Below are 27912 nucleotides of genomic sequence, written 5' to 3' on the forward strand. Positions count from 1 at the left end.
TCAGCTGGAATCGAGAGCTGACCGGCGGAATCGCTGGAGGCGGGCTGATAAACCGAAGACTGTATCCATTGCAAACAATATTCAGCACCCACTTGTCCTGAGTAATTTTTCTCCACTCTGCCGGAAAAAATTGAATGCTTCCCCCCACTGGAGTGGGTAACGGTTGAGGGGGAAGTAACCGCTCAGGGCCGAGACCCGGCCGGGCCCTTGGTAGTGGTAGTAGCCTGCTGGCCTCCTCTACCCCTCTGGCGCTTCTGGAAGGGCTTTCGGAACTGCTGCTGTCCCGAACCCTGCCCACGCCCTCTGCCCGAAGACCCAAACCGCCTCTGGAACGGGCGCTTCTTCTTCTCGGCCTTCTCCAACCCAACGGCCGTCAGGGTTTCCGCCTCCGCCTTCATGCGGGCCATCTCATCGTCCGCATGTTTCCCGAACAGGGTTTCCCCTGAGAAGGGCAGGTTGGCCACTCTTTGCTGCGCCTCTGGCTTGAGGGACGTCAGGCGCAGCCACGAATGCCGCCTCTGGTGAACGCCATGACAGTAGGCGTGGGCGGCCAGCAAGGAGACATCCGCCGCTGCGCCGATCACCTGATTAGAAACCAGCATGCCTTCGCGCACTGTCTCCAAGAAGTCCTCCTTCTTGTCCCGGGGTAGCAGGTCTGCATACTGCTGCAGGGACTCCCACAGGGCCCGGTCGTAACGGCCCAACAAAGCCCCTGCACTCGCCGCCTTCATGGTAGTGGTGGCGGTCCCACACACCTTCCTGCCCGCAGAGTCCAGCCAGCGGCTTTCCTTGTCAGGCGGGACCGTCGACGAAGGGGCGGTCGCATGTTGTTTCCTCGCCGCCGTCACGATGACCGAATCCGGCTTCGGGTCCACTCCCAAAAAGGTAGGATCCGACTCCGGGGCCCTATACTTTTTCATGAGCCTGGAGGGAGCGGCCTTCGTCATCGCGGGAGTGAGGAACAGCTCCAACGCGGGTTCCACCAGTCCTGGTACAAGAGGCAGTAGAGGGCGAGACAGATGTTTCTTATGAAGTGTCTCGAATATCACGGACGTCGTGGGTGTTGGAACCGTCACCGTGATACCCAACTTTGCTGCCCCTCTCAACAGCACCTCTTGGAAAGAGACCAAGTCGTCCACCGGAGACACCCTAGTCCCCGGTGAGTCCGACAGAGTCGGGGAAAAGTCTCTGGTCGAGGAGCGCGTGTGCGACCTGGACCTGTACCTCCTACGGCGTCGTCCTGAGTCCGACGATGACCGTCCACGGCTCCGTGACCTTCTCCTCCTGTGAGAGCGGGAGCGCGACCTCTTCGGCTTCGGCCTGTCCGCCGGTCTAGCCGGTCCCGGCGACCGCGGGCGTCGTGGCTTCGGGGTCCCCTGCGGCGGAGTCGGGTACCTCGGAAAGGAAACCGACCACGGGGGAACCGGCGGCGGTCCCACTGGAGTGCGTGGCAGCGACCGAGGTGGGGGCGGCGGAGGCAGTGTCCGCGGCTGTGGAGGCGGTGGTGGCGGTGGAGGTGGCGGTGGTGGAGGTGGAGGAGGCGGCGACGGAGGCATCCGAGGAGGCGTATACACCACCGAGTACACCGATTCCGGTGACTCTCTCTTCCTCGACGTCGACCTTCGCCTCGACGGCGACCTCCGCCTCGACGGCGACCTCCGCCTCGACGGAGACCTGTGCCTCGACGGCGATCTGTGCCTCGACGGCGACCTGTGCCTCGACCTCGAGCGTCTCGACGTCGATCTCCTCTTCGGCGGCGGCGTCGACCGTCTCCTCTTCATCGACGGCGAACGGCGATCCCTCGACGGCGAGCGCCGACGCCGGGTCCGATCTCGACGCCGACTGCTGGACGGCGCCGAAGACGGCGTCGTCGCAGACGATGCCGATGTAGTCGACGGCGGCCTATTCAGGTCCCTCGACGTCGACGCCACTTCTCCCCAGAGCCCTGGGGAGACGGCGAACAGACGGTGGTCATCCTCCTCGACGTCGCCGTCGCCGCCCTAGACGTCGACGGGGAGTGGGAGCGCTTACTGGTCTTCCTGCCCCTGGGGAGCCCCCCCAGAGGCCTCAGTATGGGCCAAATCAGCCCCTCCAGACCCACCTGGTGCCTTCAGTCTTCTCTCCTCCAGAACTTGAAGCCTGATTTTCATTCTGTCCCTCAGGGTCCTGGCTGAGAACGAGTGGCAGATGGTACAGTCTTCAGGCACGTGGGACTGGGGAAGGCAACCTATACACACCTCGTGTGGATCAGTTTTAGCCTTCTTTCTACCACATTCCGGGCACTTGTCGAACAAGCCAGGCATGTTGACAGTACCAGCTACTAAGCACTTGAAAAAGTGACCAAATTGACAAAATCTCCAAAAAACCCTTGAAAAGGGGAGAGCTCAATGCTCCAGGGTCCTGCTAGCAGGAGCCAGAAAAAAGAACTGAAAGTAAATGGGACCTGCTGGTCATTCTGGGATACTGGGAAAAGTTCTGGAAATCTGGAAAGTTTTCTTAAAGGCACAGTATCCTGTTTTAAGCCACATAATGGCAGCCTATGGGTCTTGTCTGTCCACTCCTTCCTCTCTATCATTCCAGAGGCTTTTGCTGGTAGAGGCAGGGTTTTTTCCTATGGGGAGAAAAACTAGACAGGCAGTGCTGTTTGTGGATGTTGGTGGAATTCTAGTTGAAGTACTGGACAGTGTAGCCTGTGGGTATAGGCTGCATTATCTGTCTTTAAATTAAATTCTCTCTTAAAGGTGTATGCAGGTCTGCATGATTTGTCACCTTTTAGAGATTATTTTTTATTGCTCCGGGGTCCACGCACATGGGCGGGACTATTCACTAGATTATGACTATACACAGAGATCCCCTACTACAGAAGTTCAAATCCTTTTAATTTCCCAATAGTACCGCTGAAAACTTGTGGAAATTTTGTAAGAATTTGGTCACTCAAAACAGCACTACCCTACGATCATAACGGGATCAGGACTATTAGGATTTAAGGTAATATGTAGAACACCTTGATCCCTCCAACCTAATACTGAAGGTATCTTTTTTTGCCACAAAGTTTACCAATAGAATCTCTATTCTTGAATTTAAAAACAAGTTCCCTAAAGCCAAGTAAATCAATTCTTTCACCCAAGTATCCTTCTGGATTGATAGCAGGTTCACTGAGATTTTTCCCACTTTTAGGTACAAACTTGAAATTCCAAACCTCCTCATTAATAGTAAAGGGAGATCCAGCATCGGCACACATGCCAATCAACACACCACTAATGGACATAGAGCAAGTGGGTTTCTTGTTTATATCCACCTCAGTATCCTTGATGTTTAGCACAAACATATATTGCACATCAGAATCTTGGATATTTCAATACATGACCTTCTCTACAAAATCTTCCTCATCACTTGAAACAGGTTAATCCACACATTTGACTTTAACATTTTTCCTCCTCCTGCATACTTTGGAAAAATGCCCTATCACACCACAAACACAGCATCTTTGTTTGATAGCAGGACAAAACTCACTAGAAGCCAGATGTGAAGCACTGTCGCAACGATAACATCTAAAATGTTCTTTTTTAGTTATTGAAGATGGTTTCACATTAAAATTATTTTTAGTGGAATCAAAAGATTTAGTGAACTTTGTTTTTGTTAAATAACTTGTTAACTTTACAAATAATGTCTTTGTTACCACTCTTAGGATCTGCTTTACGTACCTTTGCACTTCGACTGGAAAGTTCTGCCTTCCTAGTAATAGCCAAAATGTCTTTAAGGTCAGCATCCCCATTGATCCACAGTCTATCTTGAATAGCTGTGTCCGCAGTATGCATTACCACTTGATCATGAATAAACTACTTCTGAAGATGATCAAATTTACAATCGCTAGCCAATTTCCTTAAACTCAGAAACATAATCATCCACTAACTCACTTCTTGCCTTCTTTGAAAGAATTTAAATCAGACTATTCCACTGCAAACTTTTGGTGCAAAATAATTTTCAAAATCTTGCAAAGTAACATCAAAAACATTAGCATCTCCTCCCCCCACAGACTTTATTTGTTCATAAGCTTTTAAACCAGTGTGTAGAAATATCTTTTTTTCTGGTTTCATTTTACCATCTTCATCTATGGTGTCAAAAAAGGGTTGTTACCAGCTGACCAAAATGCGTGGGGTGGTCATAATGTTTGTCCAAAATCCACCCTATTCTCAAGTGAAAAAAACATTCGCGGTAGTTCACAAAAGAAAATGCTGCAAATAAGTGTTGTGTTTTACTATTGTGTCCCTGCGCGGACACTGTATTGCGTGCGCTCTTGGGTGTCACCTCTGGGCACCCGTACTGTGAGTGAGGTCACCAGCCGTCAGCTGCCGTTGACAGTTGACAGCTGATCACCCTGCCACCTACACGTTGTTCTGCGTCCAGGACCTTCCCCCTGGACCCCGTGTTGGCATTTGGAATAAATACTTCTACTTACCACTTATGACTGGCGTACATACTTTACAAAGTGGCGACGAGGGCCAGCACGGGACTCCCACGCAACTGAAATTTAATTTGAAAGGAGAGTTTATTTTGAAGACTTTCTTGGAAATATAGACTTCTCTGTGAACTTCGGCGTTGACGTAAAAATAATAATAAGAATTCGGATAACAACGGTGCACATCTTTGTGGCAGGTTCGATGTTAATATTCTTAAGGGAAATCTTCGTGGGAATTTATAAAAAGCTGAGTTTTGAAATCGACTGTTTTGAACTTATTGAGGGGTTTGTGGACAATACCAAATTGATTCTGTGAAGAAACGGATGCGTAAAAGGAAGATTTTACTGATTAAAGGAGAAAGAAGGATCTCTCTTCAATCGGCCCAACGGAAAAAACGAACTGTCAACTGTCACAGTGAACAGCTGAACTGCGCGTCATCCTTGAAAATCCTGTGACACAACCACGCACTGAAAACAACGTGGCGGCCATTTTAAATGAAATAAAACCTGCGTTCCATCGAACGTGCACGAAGCGCAAGTGCCATTTTAGGGAAGGTAAACAAACAATGCCATGGCAACGACGCGTTGAGGATCAGTGTGTATGACTCATGCGGCATCTGTTAGAGTTAGCGCGTTTGTACAAATTAAAACTGAAACAATAAAACGAAAATGGAAATTAACACATTGTGCTTCTAAGCATAATTAAATATGAGCTGGTTAAGCCGTGCCTGATGTGTTGGCAATAACGAGTGACAAGCACATATCTCAGGTAAAATTAACCGGGTGCCAATTACGATGCCACATTACTGCTGTTAAAAAAAAAAATAATAATAAAGAATAAAACCAATGTGTTTGAACAGCATGAGAAATTGAGAACCTTAGTAAAGTAAAAAAATATTATAATACTGAACTTCCTTTACAAATATAAAATACTATTATAAAGCACAATTCCACTATTACTAATTCCATTCAACTTGTTTTGGCAGCACAGCGATAAAAAGCAAAAACTTTAAACCTTTTCAGGAAGTAAAATGGCTACAGGATGCATATGGAATTTATCTCCTCCAGAAACATTTCTACGTGGTGGCGGAGAACCAACACTAAAATGGGAGGAATGGAGAGAATATTTTTTAAATTATATCTCAACCTTGGAGGAGGATGATGAAGTGAAACCTGAAAGGAAATACAAGATGTTAATGCATTGTCTTGGGGCAGGAGGCATAAAAGTTTCTAATTCAATAAACAAAAAAGTGAGGGCAGAAAATGAAGGAGATGTATTCTTGAATGCTATTGACGATCTGAACACATACTACAAACCAACGGTATGTGTGGGAGTGGATCGTTACAAGTTCTTCCATCGCAAACAGGGTAAAGAGGAATCTATTGATGACTATGTCTCTGTGTTGAAAAATCTAGCGATAAACTGTAGATTCGGAGCGCTCCATGATGAGTTTATAAGGGACCAGATTGTGATGCAAGGGTTGAATGAGAATATTCAAGACAACTTATGGGCGAAGGGAGAGTATCCACTACAGAATATAATCGATATAGCGCGCAAGGCTGAGCTAACAGGTCGTTGCGCAAAGGCAGTTCTAACAGAAAATAAGGACAAAAAGGATGGTGAAAATATTAACAGAGTTTACGACCAAAAAACGAAGTCTAATCAGAATTGGAGACAGAAAGAATCCAAGCCACCATTCAGGAGAGATGAAAAACAAAAGTGGGGACAATGTTACAAATGTGGCAGTAGTTCACACCTGGCTAATGACTTGAAATGCCCGGCACGAGACGCAAAATGCACAAATTGTGGCATCAGAGGTCATTTTTCAAAAGCATGCAATAGGCGGAAGTCTAAGCAAATAAGGATAGTAGACGGTACCGATGAGTATGAACATGAAGAAACAGATGAAGAAAACATGAACATGTTCATCTTAAATATTGATGAGGAACAAGACGTAGGAACAAATGACGGATATGCAACGAAAACGAAGAAACCGATTTGTAATATGACTATTGGTGGAATAAAGATGAGCATCGTTGCAGACTCAGGGTCGCCCTACACGATAATAAATGAGAAAATATGGTTGGAAAAGTTCAGAGATGTAATTGGAGGTCACTTGAAGAGGCCAGATATAATCATAAAATCTTTCACAGGTGAGAGAATAGATGTTTGTGGATACAGAGACTTAAAATTTGAATTCAAAGGCAGAGAAACAGCAGGAAAATTGTATGTAGCAAAGGTTGGTCCGTCAGTCTTGGGGTGGAAAGACCAGGGAAATTTGGGTATAATGTTAGATCCAACAAAGAGTGACCCAGTACTGAGTGTGACGGAATTCAATGACCCAGCAAGTTCCCTTAAGAAAGAATACCCAAAAATTTTCAGCGGTAAAGTAGGTGCATTGGTAGGATACCAACACAGAATAAGACTTAAGCCAATAAATATACCGGTGGTGCATAAAGTGAGAAACATACCCTTCACTGTAAGAAAAGAGGTGAAAGACCAACTAGATAAACTTCTTGAGGAATTGGTGATTGCGAAACGAGCCGATGGCAAAATGAGACTATGTGTGGACCTTCGTGACCTGAATAAAAGCATAGTAGTAGCACAATACCCGCTCCCAAAGATAAATGAAATGTTAGCAACGACAATAAAGTGGTTTTCAACAATAGACTTAAAGTCGGCTTATCACCAAGTGCCACTCCACCGTGAAAGTAAGAGACTAACGACATTTGTTACACAATTTGGATGTTATAGGTTCACGCGTGTTCCTTTTGGCCTCGCATCTGCAGCCGCGATGTTTCAGAGGCTCATGAACAACATATTTGAAGGTGTGCCAGACATCCTAATATTCCAGGATGACATCTTAGTCATGGGTAGGACTAAGGTGGAACACGACAGAAGAATGAATCAAGTATTCCGCATTTTGGAAGACAAAGGTTTAACTGCGGAGTACCGAAAATGCAAATTTGCGTGTACGTCTGTAAATTACCTTGGTCATTGCATTACAGGGGACGGTATCAGTCCAAAGAGAGAACTGCTACTGGCGATAAAAGAGTCACCAACCCCCACCAACAAGGATGAGCTGAGGTCATTCTTGGGGATGGTGGAGTTTTACTCCAAGTTTATATAAAAAAATTCACAAAAAACTCATGAACTAAGACAGCTCATTAAAATGAGAAACAAGTTTGTGTGGACAGCAGAATGTGAGGAAAAGTTCAAGAGTGTGAAGGTTGACTTGTGCACCGCACTTCCCCTTCAGGGATTTGACTCTACCTTGAAAAACTTCGTAACCACAGATGCCAGCAGCAAGGGCCTAGGGGCAGTGTTGACCCAAAAAGACACCAGCGGTAAGGAATATACTGTTGCATTTGCCTCACGTTCACTCACCCCTGCCGAGGAAAACTCTTCAGTCATCGAACGAGAGGCCTTGGCTTGTGTGTGGGCTTTGGAACGTTTCAGACATTTTGTGTGGGGCAGGAAGGTGACATTATGCACTGATCATAAACCTTTGACGAAAGTGCTGACAACAAAGTGTTTATATACTGCGTCCCCTAGACTGGCTAGACTTTCGGTGCGTTTATGCGATTTCATGTACGAAGTTGAATACGTCCCTGGAGTTAAGAATGTCGTAGCCGATGTTTTGAGTAGGATGCCTGTAGGTAAAGCAAGTGAAGATGTAGAAACAAAAATGGAGGAGAGTGCCATTGCTGGCGTATTGGATCAAGCAGGCGGAATAACCAGGGAGGAATGGTTAAAGGAGCAGGAGAAAGACGAAATACTGAACAACATTGTACAGATGATCAAGACTGGTTGGATGCAAAAAACAAAACTTACTGATGAGTACAAAGCGTTCTGGGAAGTAAATAATTAATTATCATATGAAGACAAGTTCATTTTAAGAAGTGGAAAATATGTCCCACCTTGCACAATAAGGGGTAAAATACTGAAGTTGTGTCATGAAGGACATTTAGGAATTGTAAAAACTAAAGGAAGAGTAAAAGAAATGTACTGGTGGCCTGGCATAAATTTGGACATAGAAAGAACGGTAAGGGAATGTACCTTGTGTGTAAACTCTGACAAGTCACAAGTGACTTACCGACCACCTTTGCAGCCATTAACCATACAAGGAATGCCATGGGAAAGAGTGGGAATAGACGTGATGGGTCCCATTCAAGACAACCATGAAAAATGGTATGTGTTGGTCATGATTGATCATTTAACAAAATGGCCTGAGGTGAGATTCACTAAGGATCCGATATCTAAGAACATCGCGAAGTTCATGGATGAGGCCTTCACCCGGGAGGGTTTACCAAAGCAGATCGTGAGCGATAACGGCACTCAATTTACCTCTGAGCTGTTTCAAAGTTAAATCAAGAAAAATAGCATGGTCCATAAGACCACGTCGGTGTATCATCCTGCCGGGAATGGGGCAGTGGAGCGATTTAACAGAGTCATAAAAGGTGTAATTCAGATAGCCAACAGCAACAATCTGGATTGGAAGCAGGAAACCCTAAAGACTGTTTGGGCGTACAGAATAACCCCGTGTGAATCCACCGGCCTCAGTCCTTTTGTAATGATGCGTGGTAGGACCCCATTGTCAAGAGACAATGTAGGTTGGATAAGAACAAGCAAGAGAATAGACTGGTTAGCTCCGCAGGTTTTGCAAAAACTCAGGCAGTCGCAGGCTTCCGCTAAAGACTATTATGACAAAAAACACGGGAGTAAGCCTGTAGTCTAAAGGAAGGAGATGTGGTTAAAGTAAAGAGAAGTGGGCACGTTGCCAAAGGACAGGACAAGTTCACACCTCCGTTAACAGTACAAGAAGTCTACTGCAACTCTGCTCTACTCAGTGATGGTAGAGTATGGCATTTCTCAAATCTTGCACCATTCAAGCACCAAAGTAGTGACTCAACTACCAGCACATTCCAGGATGGAAAAAATGACAGTAAAGGAGAAAAGGAACAGAAACATCTTTGCTTTTCTGATGAGGAAACTGATTGTGAAGATAACACAGAGGACAGACCAGCTAGTAGACGTGGAGAGAGAGTGAATACCGAAAATGTTGACAGACAAACACTGCTCACCACCAAGGAAGGAGCAGAGACGGATGTTGCCTGCATTACCAGAACAATGTAATGTTGACCCCGTTACAACCAGTAGGTCTGGAAGACTGTTAGGGCCACCTACCAGGTTTAGAGATTTTGTTTGCACGTAACCAGTTCTTTCAATTTTCTCCCATCAACTCCCCCACCTTTTTTCCACAGGAGGAAGATGTGTTGTGTTTTACTATTGTGTCCCTGCGCTGACACTGTATTGCGTGCGCTCTTGGGGGTCACCTCTGGGCACCCGTACTGTGAGTGAGGTCACCAGCCATCAGCTGCCGTTGACAGTTGACAGCTGATCACCCTGCCACCTACACGTTGTTCTGCGTCCAGGACCCTCCCCCTGGACCCTGTGTTGGCATTTGGAATAAATACTTCTACTTACCACTTATGACTGGCGTACATACTTTACAATAAGTTCAAGAAGTACTAGTAAATGACTTAATAAGGAAGTCAGAATAAAAGAATAAAACGAAAAGTTCCCTTGAATGATAAAAGGAATAAAGTACTGTGTAAAAAGTTTGAGCTTCAAGCTTCTGTATCGATCACTTGAAAAGCAGGAAAGTTCTCCTCATACTTCCTCAGCATGACTCTAGCGGCATAAATATTGTGAGCAGAATTAATAATAACAATACAATATAGGAGTAGGAGCCAATTACTCCGCAATGCAGTGGAAAGGCCTAGAAGAATCCGCTACCGTTGCCAAGCACTGCCAAGTGATGTCACGCTGCTGAACGACCCTTGCGAGCGTGCGTTCATCAGCAGAATTCCTGAAGAAACAATCACCGGGTGGCGTCACGCCACAGAACGACCTTTGCGTGCATCACAGGAACTCCAGAAGAAAGAATGCCGTGAAGAGGAGAACGCGTCTGGTCTTCCAGAAATGGTGGAACTCCACTACGTGAGCAAGAATTCCACAGAAGAATGTAACAAAAGGAGCTGGTGCCAAAAGTCTAATTCCAACGTTATTGGAGCAGGGTTCCAATGCAGGTAGGTACGGTTTAATTTTGAAAAATGCGGACTCGGCGAGGGTAACAGGGAAAGGCAGCACTCACAGTAAAACACCGACAAATATCTCACCACAACCAAACCAGCAGAAACTCAATCTTGCCCAAAACATACAATAAAATCCTTGAATAAAAGAAGGAAAAGCATCCAAAGAGTCGGTACTGTGCACGCACAATCCAAAGAATTAATAAAAGTGATGAAAGGCAACGAAAATAGGTTCGTAGGTGTTCCTGAAGATCGCCGCCAAAACTGTTGAGTAAAGATCCACCAATATGTAGAGATTAAAGAAGAATATTCCATATACAGGAACACCAGCAGCAGCACAGCTCCCTGGACACGTCTTGTTCTTCCCCCTGCTCAACTGCTCTGCCAGATGTGTGAACTCCAGAACTTTGACAGTGCAGTTAACCCCTTCGATGCTTATGACGGAACCGCTCCGTCATGAGCACAGCCCCTGTGGGAAGCGCTGGCGCTCCCCCCCCTGGGGCATCGATCGTGCCCCCACCGAGGTGGATGGCAGCGGAAGAGTTTCCGCTGCCACCCCTGAGCCCTCCCACGCTTCCCCATGACGTCAGCGCGCGCCGACGTCATCAGGAAGCGCTGGGACGCCTGGAAGCCATTTGCTTCCAGGCGTCCCAGCAGCATCAACAGGTATGTGGAGCTCTCCGGTGGGGACGCGGGGGCCGCGGCGGTGATTTTCAAAGTATTGAGGCATCGGGGGAGAGGAAAGAGTATTTCCTCTCCCCTGATGTCTCAATACAGGGCATTCCTGCAGCACGATCGCGCACAGCGTCGCGATCGTACTGCAGGAATGCCACCACTAGGCACCAGGGATGCGTTTTTGTGATAAAGGAAGCGACCCCTTGGGCAAGGGTCGCTTCCTAGGCCCCCATTATGTGTGCAAGACTTTTCGGTTTAATTTTTTTGCCGTTTCCGCTCCCAGGGGGAGGGTGGGGGGGCAGAAGAGCCCACAAGACACCAGGGATCTGTCTGATAATGTAGGAAGCGACCCCTTGGGCAAGGGTCGCTTCCTGGGCCCCCAATTTTTATGAAGACTTTTCTGCCCCCTCTGGGGGCAGATCGGTTTAGTTTTTTTGCCGTTTCCGCTCCCAGGGGGGGCAGAAGAGCCCACTAGACACCAGGGATGTATTTGTTATTGTAGGAAGCGACCCCTTGGGCAAGGGTCGCTTCCTGGGGGCTCAAATATTTTTCAAGACTTTTCTGCTCCCCCTGGGGGCAGATCGGTCTTTTGTGTAGCTGTTTCTGGTCCCAGGGGGGGCAGAAGAGCCCACTAGACACCAGGGATGTTATTTTTTTGCGTAAAGGAAGCGACCCCTTGGGCAAGGGTCCCTTCCTGGGGGGCCACATTTTTTTCAAGACTTTTTTGCCCCCCCTGGGGGCAGATGGGTCTTTTGTGTAGCCGTTTCTGGTCTCAGGGGGGGCAGAAAGCAAACTAGACACCAGGGAATTAGTGTAAATAAAAATAGAAGTGACCCCTTGCTTCCAGGGTGCCATTTTTTATATGTATTTGGCCCACCCGCCCCGGGACAGAGTAGCCTTTTTTTTTCCTGCTGTTTTCTGCCCCACCTGGCACACAACCCGATTGACCATTTGGGTGGTGACATAGCATATTATAATGTTTATTGTTATATGTTTTGTGAATTGCAATTGTAATGTTTATTTTTTACTTTTTTGTTCTAGGTGAAGGAGTTTGCTCTTTTCAGTTTGCCTTTTTGTTACTGGTGGTTCTGCGGTTTGTGTAGTTTGGTAAGAGACTTTTTTTTGTACAATGTAAATGTGTTTGATTTCTCTGCATGAATTTTTTTTTGCAAATGGTGTAATAGCAGTATGTTTGTTTTTTGAGTATCAAAAACATATTGCATTGGTTCTCGATGTGTATTTTGTTGTCTTGTGAGTAATTTTTTTTTTTTCTTCTTTCTAGTTGGATATCGTTGGTTTTTGCTGTGTCACTGCAGAGTTGGTTTCTGGTGAGTGCAGCTGTCTCTTGTAATTGAATTGTATAGTTTTTGAGTACATTGATCTTTGTGATAAAGGTACACATTTCTTTACTTACTTGGTTTGCACATTGTTGGTTGTTGTTGACTTGTTTGTGCAGTGTTCTATCTTAGTAAGTATAATGGCTAGCCGCAGGATTACTGCTTAGCAGGTTGTTGGTTTGCTGTTTGAGTCTTCCTCTGACCATGGTTCAGAGACTGACTCTGCATCTGAGGGAGAGGAGGCAGGGGACGATTCTGGCAGTGAGTTTTCTCTCCGTATGGAGTCATCGGATGATGAAGATACTCTTAGTGCGGATGAAGTGCCTGTGTTAGAGGAGGAGACTGATGTGCCGATAGTGCGGCAAGAGGCATCTGGGCTGCAGCCTGGGGCTGCAAGGCTTCCCGTTGGTGTAGTGCGGCAAGAGGCTTCTGGGCTGCAGCCTGCGGCTGCAAGGCTTCCCGTTGGTGTAGTGCGGCAAGAGGCATCTGGGCTGCAGGCTGGGGCTGCAAGGCTTCCCTTTGAAAGTGATGACCTCTGGGTTGCCCCTGGCATGGTGCAGCCGGCATTGCCAGAGTTTACTGGTGTTCCAGGGCCTAGAGTGAATACTAAAAAACTTTTTGCCGGTAAATTTTTTTCAGTTGTTTATGGACGATGTGTTTCTGGCAGAGATTGTTGAGCAGACTAATTTGTATGCCGAACAGTTTTTGAGGGACAACAGTGCCAGTCTTAAGCCACACTCTAGAGCTACCCGGTGGACTCCCACAAATCTTGAAGAGATGAAGAAGTTCTTGGGTTTAACTTTATTGATGGGCTTGCTAAGGAAGCCATCAGTGTCTTCATATTGGTCTAGCAGTCCCTTGATGGCAACGTCTATTTTTCCAGCAGTCATGAGTCGTGACAGGTATTTGCTTCTGCTTCGGATGATGCATTTTGTTGATAATGGTTTAGCGTTGTCACGAGATCACCCTGAGTGTGACCGTCTTTTTAAGATTAGGCCTGTCCTTGATCACTTTGTTGATCGATTTTCTGAGATTTATGCCCCAGGGAAAGAAATTGCAGTGGATGAGTCTTTGGTGTTGTTCAAGGGCCGCTTGGTTTTTAGGCAATACATTACTAGTAAGAGGGCACGCTATGGAATAAAGCTGTATATGCTGTGTGACAGTAGGACTGGATATGTCTCTAATTTCAGGGTGTACACCGGTAAGGAATCTAGGATTAACCTCCCTGGTTGTCCGTCCACTTTTGGAGTGACTGAGAAAATTGTTTGGGAACTTGGTAGAGGATTTATTAACAAAGGCCACCATTTATATGTAGATAACTTCTACACTGGTGTGCGGTTGTTCAGGGAATTGGCCAAAGTGGACACTGTTGCGTATGGCACAATCCGCTCTAACCGTAAAGGTTTCCCGAAAGAACTTGTTTGTCAAAAGCTTGTGCGGGGACAGTACAGTGCGTTGCATTGCCAGGAGCTTCTTGCTGTGAAGTTTTCAGACAGGAGAGAAGTCTACATGCTGACTACCATCCATGATGAAAGCACTGCACCTGTGACTGATTGGGGTTAGGTCGCTGAAGCGCGCAAACCAGTGTGCATTTTAGACTACAATAGGCACATGGGTGGTGTTGACAGAGTAGATCAGAGGTTGGAACCTTACACTGCTCTTCGTAAGGCTTACATTTGGTACAAGAAGTTGGCTATCCATCTTTTCCACTTGGCAATCTTTAATGCTTTTGTTGTGTTCCAGGATTCTTGCCCTGAGTCAAAGATGACTTTTGCTAAGTTTCAGGAGTCTGTAATAGGCAGCCTTGTTGTAGTGGAACAGGCAAGTGTTCCTAGAGTTGGAGTGGTGGAGGATGTTGCTAGATTGAAAGATCGCCACTTTCCAGATCACATTCCTCCCACACCCTCAAAAGATTTTCCCAGTAGGAGATGTAGAGTCTGTTGGCGAAGAGGTACGCGGAAGGAGAGTCGTATGTACTGCCCCGACTGTCCTTTTCATCCTGCACTGTGTGTCCCTGCTTGTTTTAGAGCGTACCACACGCAAAATAATTTTTGGGAGCATTCATGAGTGGTAAAGTGAACTGCCTGGTCTGTATTCTTTGGATAATTTGATTCTGTTTCAAGGTTGGTGTTAGTGCAATGTATTTAGTTGCTGATTTTCTGTTAGAAGATTTGTATCTATTTGCAATTTGTTTGTGTTTTTATTTTTTTCTTAAAAAATCCTAAATGTGATGGCGGTGTGTGTAGGCTTGCGCTTGGCTGTTGGTGTGTGTGGACTGGCACTTGGTTGGTGGTGTGCGTGGAATGGTGCTTGGCTGGCGGTGTGCGTGGACTGGCGTTGTGCATGGACTGGCTGTGTGCGTGGACTGGTGCGTGGCTGGTGGTGTGCGTGGACTGGAGCTTGGCTGGCGGTGTTCGTGGAATGGTGCTTGGCTGGCGGTGTGCGTGGAATGGTACTTGGCTGGCGGTGTGCGTGGACTGGTGGTGTGTGCGGACTGGTGCTTGGCTGGTGGTGTCCGTGGACTGGAGCTTGGCTGGCGGTGTGCGTGGATTGGCGATTGGCTGCCGGTGTGCCTGGACTGGCGATTGGCTGCCGGTGTGCCTGGACTGGCGCTTGGCTAGCGGTGTGCCTGGACTGGTGTTTGGCTAGCAGTGTGCGTGGACTGGCGCTCTGTTAGCGGTGTGTGTGGACTGGTGCTCGGCTGGCTGTGTGTGAGTAGTGACTTTCTGCTGGTCACTACACACTGCTAGCTGAGTGCCACTCCACCCAATCCATCAGCCTGTGTAGTTGCTGTGTCTGGATTGTGGGCAGTGTGAAAGTGATGGGCCCTTGAATGGCGCTGTGTGCTGGTGTGAGTTTTGTTATGTGACGGGCCCGCTGCTGGCGGTGTGAATGGTTTTGTAGGTCTCACACGTAAGAAAGGTGTATGAATGGCCTGTAAAGAGGTTGGTGCCTTGTCGTGGCTTTACAGCTCACGAGCTGTGAGTCAATGGTTCAGTTTCTCGCCCTTTCAATTATTACCAGTGCATTTCTTTTTTGTGAAATCACTTGCTAATACAATTGTATCTACTGAACCATCACTCACCCTCGTGCCAAATCCAACCAGTATGTGTGTGTGCTTGCGGATTAGATGGCTGTGCAGTAATATTTGTCTTTCTGAAGCAGGGTGTACCTTGTCCCTTTTTGGTGAATTTTGTAATGTGTTGCTTTTGTGCCTGGTGGTGCGAATGGTCTTGTTTGTATCACGTATGAAAGGTGTGTGAATTGCCTGTAATGTGGTTGGTGCCTTGACGTGGCTTTACAGCTCACGAGCTGCGAGTCATTGGTTTGGTTTTTTGTGAATTTAATTATTGACAGTGCATTTCATTTTTGTGAAATCTCTTGTTAATAAAATGTAATACACAGAACCATGACTCGCCCTCGTGCCAAATCCAACCAGTATGTGTGTGTGTTTGAGGAATAGATGGTTGTGCAGGAATCTTTGTCTTTAGTTTCTCTGCCAAGGTACACTTTCCATGTAAGAATAACCCACCAACTGTAGATAGTGTTGAAAACCCATGGGAGTTCATGGTGATGTCTTTTTTTATCCCCAATGTCCTGCAAACCTCAAAATGTCTGCCACATTTTCTTTGCAATATTATTCCAAAATTCTCACGCTGTAGGAACAATAGTTAATCTGGTTTTGCAAGGGGGGTCACTTTGGTTTTTGGCCCGGTGCTCAGGGGCCATCTAGGGAAACCTACCAAACCCGCACATTTCTGAAAACTAGACACCCGGCGGCTTCCAGGGAGGTATGGCTTGCGTGGATCCCCCAACGTTTCCTTACCCAGAATCCCCTGCAAACCTCAATTTTAGCTGAAAAAATCACTTTTTTCACACATTTTGGTGTGGGAAAGTTGTGGCATCACCGGGCTCACACAAATTTACCACAGCCCAGCGTTCCCCCAGGTCTCCCGGTAAAAATGGTGCCTCACTTGTGTGGGAGGCCCAAGTACCCGCGGCAGGCAAGGGCCAAAACGTAGTGAGGCGACATCAAAATGGCCTATCGCAAAACCACCTGGTTTTGCAAGGGGGGTCACTTTGGTTTTTGACCCGGTGCTCGGAGGCCATCTAGGGAAACCTACCAAACCCGCACATTTCTGAAAACTAGACACCCGGCGGCTTCCAGGGAGGTATGGCTTGCGTGGATCCCCCAACGTTTCCTTACCCAGAATCCCCTGCAAACCTCAATTTTAGCTGAAAAAAATCACTTTTTTCACACATTTTGGTGTGGGAAAGTTGTGGCATCACCGGGCTCACACAAATTTACCACAGCCCAGCGTTCCCCCAGGTCTCCCGGTAAAAATGGTGCCTCACTTGTGTGGGAGGCCCAAGTACCCGCGGCAGGCAAGGGCCCAAAACGTAGTGAGGCGACATCCAAATGGCCTATCGCAAAACCACCTGGTTTTGCAAGGGGGGTCACTTTGGTTTTTGACCCGGTGCTCGGCGGCCATCTAGGGAAACCTACCAAACCCACGCATTTCTGAAAACTAGACACCCGGCGGCTTCCAGGGAGGTATGGCTTGCGTGGATCCCCCAACGTTTCCTTACCCAGAATCCCCTGCAAACCTCAATTTTTGCTGAAAAAAATCACTTTTTTCACACATTTTGGGGTGGGAAAGTTGTGGCATCACCGGGCTCACACAAATTTACCACCACCCAGCGTTCCCCCAGGTCTCCCGGTAAAAATGGTGCCTCACTTGTGTGGGAGGCCCAAGTACCCGCGGCAGGCAAGGGCCCAAAACGTAGTGATGCAACATTTGGGATAGGCAATGTTGATGTCGAATCACTACGTTTTGGGCCCTTGCCTGCCGCGGGTACTTGGGTCTCCCACACAAGTGAGGCACCATTTTTACCGGGAGACCTGGGGGAACGCTGGGTGGTGGTAAATTTGTGTGAGCCCGGTGATGCCACAACTTTCCCACCCCAAAATGTGTGAAAAAAGTGATTTTTTCGGCAAAAATTGAGGTTTACAGGGGATTCTGGGTAAGGAAACGTTGGGGGATCCACGCAAGCCATACCTCCCTGGAAGCCGCCGGGTGTCTAGTTTTCAGAAATGCGGGGGTTTGGTAGGTTTCCCTAGGTGCCAGCAGAGCTAGGGTTCAAAAACTACAGCTCGTCACTTTGCCAAAAAAGGGTCATTTTTCACTGCAAAATTGAGGTGTGACCACGTTGCGTTTTGCGCCGTTTCCTGTCGCGGGCACTATGCCGACCCGCACAAGTGAGGTACCATTTTTCTCGTAGGACTTTGGGGACCGCGGGGTGGGTGGAAATTTGTGGATCCACGCAGATTCCAGAACTTTCCATCACTGAAATGTGGGGAAAATGTGTTTTTTTGTCAATTTTTTACATTTGCAAGGGATTCTGGGTAACAGACCATGGTGGGAGGCAGTCAAGTCACCCCATCCTGGATTCCCCTGGGTGTCTAGTTTTCAAAAATGTATAGGTTTGCTAGGTTTCCCTAGGTGCCGGCAGGGCTAGGGTTCAAAAACTACAGCTAGACTCTTCGCAAAAAAAGGGTCATTTTTCACTGTAAAATTGAGGTGTAACCACGTTGCGTTTTGCGCCGTTTACTGTTGCGGGCACTAGGCCAACCCGCACAAGTGAGGTACCATTTGTATCGGGAGAATTAGGGTAGTTCAGCTTTGTAAAGCAACTGTTATTACCTACTGATTTTTGATGCATTTCTCCCTTCCAAATTAAAGACATTGTGTAAAAAAAAAGTCATTTTGAAAAATGACCAATAATTGTCATGCAAGTAGGAGTATTCCCAATTTCGAAAATGTGCAAATATGCACTGTTTCTAAACTCTGTAATTTGTTCCCATTTCAGAAATACATAGGTGTCTTTCATACAGATTTTTCCATGTATACATTTTCCCACAATAATTGCTATATACCCGGAACAAAAAAAAAACCATTACAAAATGCTGCTCAGTTTTTTACTCTGGGTTCGTTGGGCTCTTGGTGAACCTACAAGTCCTATATATCCCCACAACCAGGAAGGTCCACCGGATGTAACGGTACATTGCTTTCAAAGAGATGTCATAATTAGAAGAAGTTACAGGTGAAAACGTGGACTCAAAATGCTGCTTTTTTCAACAAATGTTTATTTTTTCCTATATTTAACTGTTAGTTTCTATAAAGAAACCTTGATGGATCTACACAAATGACCCCTTGCTGAATTCAGAATTGTGTCTACTTTTCAAAAATGTATAGCTTTCCAGGATCCATTATTGCTTTTCTACCCATTTCTACCATTATCTGGAAGGGGGTTGAAAATAGCAAAAATAGGGTAGGTCCCAGAAAAATGTCAAAACTGTGTAAAAAATGTTGGATTTCTGACAAAAATCTGTCATTCCCTAAAAGCTGGAGAAATTGTGATTTCAGCCCTACAAACCCTTTTTTGATATCATTTTCAGAGAAAAACCAAAACGCTTACATTTGCAGCCACTTTTCCCCATTTTTCACAAAAAAAACAACATTTTGCTGTATTTTGACTAATTTCTGGGAACCCTCTAGGAGAATCCACAAACCCTGGGTACCTTTAGAATCCCCATGATGTTGGAAGAATAGGACGCAAATTTGGCGTGGATACCTAATGTGGTCAAAAAGTTACAGGGGCCTAAGCGCGCACTACCCAAAATAGCCCAAAAAAGGCTTAGCACAGGAGGGGAAAAGGCCTAGCAGCGAAGGGGTTAAACTTACAGATCTAAACAAGAAAGCTGGTGCGGCTCGTGCAACATCTTAAAGAAAAATGCACAACAATAAAGCAAGGCAATAAAATACATACAAGGTAATAAAATACATACACAACAATAACCTCCTAAGCCCTAGGAGGCAGCATGCATAATATTAAAGTTGTGGACACATAAATGCAAGCCTATATGTCACTATAGTGGCCTTTACCATTAAAGGTTACAGTTAGAGATGTTGTCTCTAGTTGGCAGTGGCTTGCACCCGGTCCAGGCAGGGATTCTTATTCTAGTCAGGGTAAGGGAGTTACACACCCAAGATGACACCTGCTCGACCACGTGGTAGCATGTCACAAGCAGTCAGGCTTATCTCCGAGGCAATGTGTAAAGCATTTGTACATACACACACAGTAACAGTGAAAACACTACAAAAAGACACCACACCAGTTTTGAAAAATAATCAATGTTTATCTGAATAAATCAAGACCTCAACGACAAATATTCAACATACACAAGTAAAGATACAACTTTTAAAAGGTTTAAAATAGTTCAGTCCATAGGAAACTATGGATGCGTCACGGTTATCACAAAGTACCTGGGATGGTTCAAAATCAAAGACGAAAACAGGCGCTGGGGAGATGAGGTGTCGGAAAAGCATAGTGATGCGTCGATTCCTTACTGCCAGGGGAGGTGTTGCGTCCATTCCTTATGGCAGGGGAGGTGATGCGTCCATTCTTTACTGCCAGGGGAGGTAATGCCTTGATTCCTTACTGCGAGGCAAGGTGAAGCCTCGATTTCTGGACATACAGCCTCGGTTCCTTACTACTGGGCTACACAGATGAAGGACTTGACGCACAGGTGCGATGCAAACCAAATCCTGACGTGCTGGGTCGATGAGGTGACGGTAAAACAGGTGCTGCATTGATTTTCTAGCTGCGAAGCCGTTGATGCATCAATTTCTAAAGCCACACAGGGAGGCCTGAGACTGAGTCGGTGCCGGTGCCCCGAAGGGTAGAGACCCAGTGCTCAGGACTCAGGCAATATTTCACCCGCATAGCAGGTGCTGCATCGATTCTTCGGCCGCACCGCGGAGATGTGTTGGTTTTTCAACCACTCAGGGGTGCTGCGTCAGGAAAAACAGGTGCTTGAGATCGATGCGTGTATTCCAGGACATCATTTAGAGAAGACAGTTAGTGATGCAAACCCAAGGGAAAAGCATAAAACATAAGGCAAGGGCAGAACGAACGGGAAATCCAAAAGAAGGAAGGTAGAAGGAGATACGAGGTTCACTAAAGAGTAGTAAGTGAGAAAGAAAAGGATGGAACCATGTAGAAGGTTATCATACAGCTGGGTTAACTAGAGCACACTAGAGGCACCTTTGAAACTGAAGAAATTTCAGCTTAGACTTGAAAATGTTCAGTGTATTGTTTTTTCGATCTGGGGGAAGGGAGTTCCCAATTATAGTGGATTTCTCGGTGAACGACTGCGCCACTCTGCATTCTAATTTGAAAGTTGAAGAGGACTTTCAACTAACCCTTTTAATTCACATAGTACCTAGTTTACTTACCAGGCAGCACACACTTTCCAGCGCAGTCAACTGTTCTTTCAAAAGAGGACTTCGAGAATTGTGCAGTGATTGTGTTTGCTGGGCCAATTGCCTTTATGCATCCATCTCTGTAAAGACAAAAGAGAGTGCTGTTGTACCATATATTACATTAGAATACATTCAGTTGTTGGAAGGATGCTTTGTTAGCTACGGGGGGGGGGCAACACAAACAAGGATCCAATTTGTAACTTGACATCATTTACAATCAAAAGACACAAGCAAAGGCACTCTTCATAATCAAACTGGCATGGTTATCTGAAATATGGAATTAACTTCTCATTCTCAAATATTCTGTTAAACCACGTTTGTGGAGGCTAGATTACCCCCTAGAAACATGCTGGTTGTTGTCAAGGTCATAAAAGTCCACTATCTTAACAATACGGTCCAGAAAGTCATCAACTTCCACAGTTTGCATTAAATTTAAAATATAGCTTCTAATTGTGCATAAGTATTTTTACTTTATTAATTTATATTTAGAACAGTCAACTCTACTGCAAACATCGCAAATGTAGATATACTGAATAGCATTAAAAACTAGAAACATTATATTAAAAACATACATTTTGTGAGAATAATTTTTACAAGACTCCTCTAGCAATCCAGATCACTGTGACATGGAAAGTATTTGATTCACTACTTAAAAATAAAATAATCTTTTCCCCTTTTATTAGCTTCAAATACTCTTAAAATCGATTAAAAGAAATTGCCTCAAAAGACAATTGTACTATTATATGTATTACAGCCCTAGTGTCTTCTAACTAAGAAGCACATATTTAACAACAATTTGATGAAGTATTTCAGATAGAAGTATATCAGATTATCCTCTCAGAATTCTCAAATGTAAAAATACGATTCACAAAACTGAGCAGGAAAAGTCAACCAAAAATATTTCTAGATGTGCTTGTAATTTCAGTGATTCATTAAAATATAAACATGGTTTAAATATAATCATTTTCAGTGCATTTTGATTTCAGCCTTCAAATATTCTTATTATCTTACAAATGAACTTCGAACTTCTACGAGCAACATTTGAAAAACTGCATAATTTCAACCTCCTCTTACCTATAGCCACACATGCAGGTCATTGTTCAATACGAATTGCCATTTCTATGCAGCCCATCATAACCAGGCTTTCACTTTCAATACTTTAAGCACTTGAGCTATGAAAGATCCCTCATTTATCTTCCCTGCCAATCCTATCAACGTTTTCTACCTCTAAATCTATTAACTTCAATATTTTTCTGACAAAAAACGTTCAATATCATTAAGGGGTGGGATACTGTTGTTTAGGCTAACAAGTCATCTCTTATCCTTCTTTAAAAAATTACCTAAATTATAGATTCGAGGCATAAGAAATCCTGTATTCCTTCATTCAGCTTAACAACTTCCTTCAATAATTTGAAGAGAACCCGAGACCATCAGTTCCATCAAAGTGGGTCAGGACAGGCGCGGATGTCACTTTATCAATTGCTGCATTATACATATTCGTCTTGTTTTCCCATGAACATTGTGCAGTCCTTTATTCAAGTTTATACACATTGGGATTCTGCAACACCTGTATAAACACCTCTCTTATTTCTTTACAATAGGTGACTTTTGACACACTCAATCACCTCTTATAAAGAAAAGACGCCAGAAATCAACTATAATAAGTTATTATAGTTGAGTTCTGACATCACAATGGCAGGTGAAAGGCAAGTCAGGTCACAGAGCAGCTGTTTAAAGCAACAAAAATATACTTCGAACTCACTGTAGACGATTTTGCGCCACCTCGATCCCCCTACTGCATTGATAAGATGTTGAAATATGGCTGTTAAACACCTGCACATCTGTACCTTATGGTTTTTACTTCTTGTTCTCTTCCATCCCCTTCTTATCCATTGACTCCTCCCCATCCCCCTTTTCTCTCCTGCCTGCCTGCCCTCTCCACCTTGTTGCCCCTAGCTGGCCATTGTTTAATTTTTTCAGTGCCAAAAATTCAATACAAAATCGATTTAACGCTTCAAAACTGCAGGGGATCTGGTCCTTCCAGACTTTACTCTGAACCATAAAGCCGCCCAACTAAGTCATCACCGAATGGTCCCAGAGAGAGTAAGATAAGCACTGGGTCCATACGGACAGAGCGATTGCAGGACGGGTCATATGGTACCTGTTGTAGAAACCAAAAGCGGGTCGCCTTCCTAATGCTCATCTTACCAAGCCCACGGAAATGACCCGGAGAGCATGGGACAAGGTAGTTAAAAGGGCCGTTTGGACCACGTTCCCCTCCCCTTTTACCTCAATTCATTATAACCCAGTATTCTCCCCTGGCTATGCAACCAGGCCCATTTGATGCATGGAGGGAGGCGGGCTGTCTCACACCATCGCACCTCTTTCACAATTCGGACATACTCTCCTTTGAGCACTGCAAGCGAGGCTTCCACCTCTCAGAAGCTGAGCATTTCAGATATTGGCAACTGAGTCACTGGGCGCTCTCAGTCACCACAACACATTACATTTTGGGAACGCACTCTGGGACATGGCATTTCAGAGGGTCACTGGAGAGCACTCTGAAAAGACATACCCAGACATAATCGCTCCCTAGGCCTACGGGAAGCTCATTACAAAATACTAAATGATTGGTAAATCTACCCTACGTGTGATATATGCCGGAGGGGCTGTGGTCTCGTAAGCGACTTTCGTCACATATGGTGGGACTGATTATTCGGCCCTTTTGGACAGAAATTCTGTTCACGTTTAAAGATATGTGAGGATATCAGATTCCTGACACCCCAACATTTGCACTTCTGGAGCGGAGAGATTCTTCTTTGAAATACCAAACGAACGCAGACAAAGATGTACTATGGCTCTGTCTGGGCACGGCAAAGTCAGCGATAGCTGCAGCATGGAAGAAAAAGGAAGCACCAGCCTTAACACACTGGCATGTCCGCTTATGGCAGGCAGTCACGATGGAAAGAATGAGCTATATCTTAAAGGAGGATTTTAAAACGTATTCCTGGGGTTCCCTAATCAGCTACCCCTCCAGAGAGCTCCCTCTTATAGCCTGTCCTTCCAGAGTACAGTTGTTAGACCTGGCTCCATTGGCGTGGGTTTCCCCTATATTTTTGCCTTGCCTCCTGTGTTTTTGCTGTGTGTTGGACTTCGTTTTGCTGGTCTAGACACTTTGGGCACTTTGCAACTGCTGTTCAGTCCCTTTGTAAATTGTTATGGATTGGCGATTCCATGATTGGCCTATTTGACTTACTAGTCAGTCCCTAGTACAGTGCACTGTGGGTGCCCAGGGCCTGTAAGTCAAATGCTGGTAGTGGGCCTGCAGCACTAATTGTGCCACCCCCCCTAAGCAGCTTGTAAATGTAACTCAGGCCTGCCATTGCAGTCTAGTACTGCCATATCGACTTGGCAGGTGCACCCACTTGCCAGCCCCTAACCTTCTCTTTTCCTACATGTTAGTCACCCCTAAGGTTGGCCCAAGGTACCCCTGTGGGCAGGATGCAGTGTATGTGAAAGGTAGGACATGCCCTGTGTGTGTGGCATGTCCTGATAGTGAAATACTGCCAATTTCGTTTTTACGAATTGTAAGGCTATCAATTCCCATAGGATAGAATGGTGAATTTGCATATAACACCTTTTAAACAGAACTACCCCTGGGAACAAAATAGGAAAATAAAGTTTGATATGAATATGCATACATTCTGTGTTTTAAAAAATACCACTTTTAGAAAGTAGATATTTTCCTGCTTAGCCATGCAGTGTGCTTCTGCCAGGTGTATTGACTGTCTGGCTTTAGTGTGACAGGGGCTGGGGGAGTGATGTGGTTCCACAGAGTCTAGATGAGTCAGGACTGGGCTCAATAGACCTGGGCTGCATTTAGAGTAGGGGAAGGAGATTACCTTTCACCTGAATAGGCCTGGTCTGCCTTTCACAATTGTCTCCACCTCCTGGCAGGAAGCTGCACCAGTTAGAACAGAGCTGGTTTTAGCTGGGCACAGACACTCACTGCCACCAGAGAACAAAGGATTTTACTGTATAAAAATAGTGGCCCAGACTTTTAGATCACCTTTGGGAAATCAAGAGGAACCTTTGCCAAGAAGAAGAGCCGGAGAAGCGGAGGAGGAATACTGGCCATGTGCTGTTTGCTGTCTGGGGTTGGCCTACAGTGGCTACTTGCTGCCAAGGAAATGAGAAGGACTTTGCTGTTTGCTATGTCCCCTGCTTGAGGAAGATCTCCAAGGGCTTGAATTGAGCTTGCTTCCTGTTCTAAAGTCTTAGGGACACAAAGACTTCAGCCCGGTACCCCCTGAACTCCTTTGCTGGGAGTTCTGACCTGCTGAGAGGTGCCTGCCAGTGTTCTGGGCCTCTGGAGGTGTTTTTGGGACTGGAAACTGTAAGAACTGTGTAAATCTACCCATCACCCGGTTCCGATGCATCGCAGTGGTGCAAGAGAAGATTTCCGAAGAATCGACGCAACGCCTGCTCGTGGCTTAAGTGACTCCTGTGCGGCGAATCCTGTGCACCGATCTCCGAGATCCTCACACAGATTCAGACACAGGCCCGGTTAGAGAAGAACCGACGCATCGCACTGGATCATCACGCAACGCATCGAAGTGCTATGCCAGTCGCATCATAGGGGGATGCAGTATGAAACTGACGCATCACCCCCCCCATGCAGTAAGAAACCGACACATCACCTCCTCTCCGGTAAGGAATCGACGCATCACCTCCCCCGAAGCAAGGAACCGACACATAAATCCCTGCGATCCTTTTTGTTTGCATTTTGAGATGCATACAAGTTACTTTGTGTAAAACTGTCGCATCTCACATTTTCTTGGAACAAAACTGTTTTCTAACATTTGAAAGTCATTTTTAATTACTGTATTGTGGATTTTTGTTGTTTGGTCTTGTTTTGGTTTAGATAAAGATTACTTATTTTTCTAAACTGGTGTGATAAGCCTTACTGCTCGTGCCAAGCTACCAAGGGGGTGAGCATGGGTTATTTTCGAAGTGTATCCCCCTTACCCTGACTAGGAAGAAGGGTCCTATTTGGACAAAGGAACCTACCTCTGCCAACTAGAGACCCCCATTTCTAACAACAGTCATTACATCTTTTTCAGTTCTGAATAGCTATCCTCAACGCAGAAACCAGTACGCAAAGGATGTGCGCCCCCCCCTTCCCCTTGACCTCATACGATGTGGAATCTTGATTCTCTCTTTAAGTAGCGCCGGGCTATGGGGGGGGGGGGGGTGACATGATACAGGGAGAGAGCGTGGATGGGAGGGTAACTGGTGGGTGATCTGGGTGTTTGCCTATTAGGGGACGAGTCTCCGGCGGCCTATCCCTAGAGATTGCAAGTGTTTTTGTTTTTTTTGTTTTTTCTTTTTATCCTCATATCGCCAACTTTCTTGCTAGGGTTCCCTCTGATCTCTCAAGGTCACGCGTAAGGGTGCCGACTAGTTAACCAAGAGAAAAAGATACAGAGTTATATCCCTCTAGCATACCGCTATGTCAGGCACACTACTCCTCTGCTCGATATTCCCACCACTGCGAGGAGAGGTGTTACCTTCAGCAGGTACTGGCATAATCATAGGATTCACACTTCTTTATTTCTCCATCTTATTAAAGGTGCCCATATTCTTGACTCGCTCATAGGGTCACATGCCAGATCGAACTCGCTTGTATAAATTATATTCCTCAAACAATCACTAAACAGAGGTGCATTTCCTGATTTCCATAGCTTACATATCTCCCGTCTGGCCAACAGGATCACATAAAACAAAAATGTTGCATTACACATAGGGATCTGCACATTCCCTTCCAGATATAGACCAAAAAAAACTAGCAAAGGAGAAATTGTAATCTGGATCTCAATCGTTTCCCTAATAAAGTCACACACTGAATTCCAGTATAGAGATATATTGGGACAGGTCAAAAACATGTGAATGTCATCTGCTGACGGTAGCATACATCTAGCACAGTTATACACATTACTAGTAATCTTAGTTAGTTTTGCAGGTGACCAGTACACTCTATAAGTAGTAAATAGATGGTTTCTCTTGAGCGATGCTGGTTTAACTACTGTTCGCAGATAGTCATAAGATGTACGCCACAGTTGGGTTACATCTTCTTCGCCAAATTCCCGGCCCCAAAGCTTCACGATTTAGATCTCTAATTTCTTATCCATCTCCAGAAAAGCCCAATACCAAAAAGACACCTCTTTTTCCCACTGGCCAGATCTCGTCACCTGACTGAAGTTTGTATCGTCATCCTCTTCCTCCCAAACCTGTGCAGCCCACCAAGAGCTCAGTTGATAATACTTATATCTTGTTAGCTGTCCTTTACAAAGACAACTCAGGTCACCCCAGCTCATTAAATCAGAGCCCTTCTTAAAATCAGCCCAATAATATAAGATGCCTATTTTCAAAGGCTGACTTAGTTGATCTCTTAAACATTCGGGTGTGCCGGGGGAGTCCCATATTGGAGCATTACTAGAAAAATAGGGGACTTTAAAAACCTTCCTAACATACATCCATATATTCAGGGCAGCCTTCAGTACCTTTAACCTTATCTTCTTAAAAAACTTGGAATCTCCAAATTTGAAAAGAAAATGCCTTTGGCCCTGTGGAATATCTTCTAACATAGCGGAGAAGAGTAAGCCGATAGATGACTTATCTATCTTATTGGCCATCATCCGAACATTTTTGAACTGAAAAGCATAACAATAAGCAAACAGATCAGGGAGTGCTAGCCCACCGACCTCCAGCCTCCTCTTCAACTTCTTCCAGGAAATCCTGGGGCCTTTGGATCGCCAAATAAAACTGCCTATTTTACCCTGAAGTTTTGCAATGACTTCTTTCTTAAAGATCAGAGGGATAGAGTTAAAAAGAAAAGTAATCTTTGGTAAAATGATCATTTTTATTAAATTCACACGGCCATATATATTTAAGGGTAAATTTTCCCATTTTAACAAGAGTCCAGCCACTTCCTGACTGGTTTTCCTCCAATTGATTT

At 45.5% G+C, this 27912-nt stretch overlaps 1 protein-coding gene across 1 annotated transcript in view; it reads right to left on the reverse strand.

Annotated features, from left to right (window-relative positions):
* Positions 1-27912, reverse strand: part of AMDHD1 (amidohydrolase domain containing 1) — a 193964-nt gene that overhangs the window by 100036 nt on the left and 66016 nt on the right. The window contains exon 2 of the mRNA XM_085653371.1: positions 20868-20974. Within this exon, the coding sequence (XP_085509497.1) occupies positions 20868-20974 (107 nt within the window). The remainder of the gene's footprint in view (positions 1-20867; positions 20975-27912) is intronic.

The sequence above is a fragment of the Triturus cristatus genome, chromosome 4_1, assembly GCF_964204655.1.
Source record: "Triturus cristatus chromosome 4_1, aTriCri1.1, whole genome shotgun sequence".
Classification (NCBI taxonomy): Eukaryota; Metazoa; Chordata; class Amphibia; order Caudata; family Salamandridae; genus Triturus; species Triturus cristatus.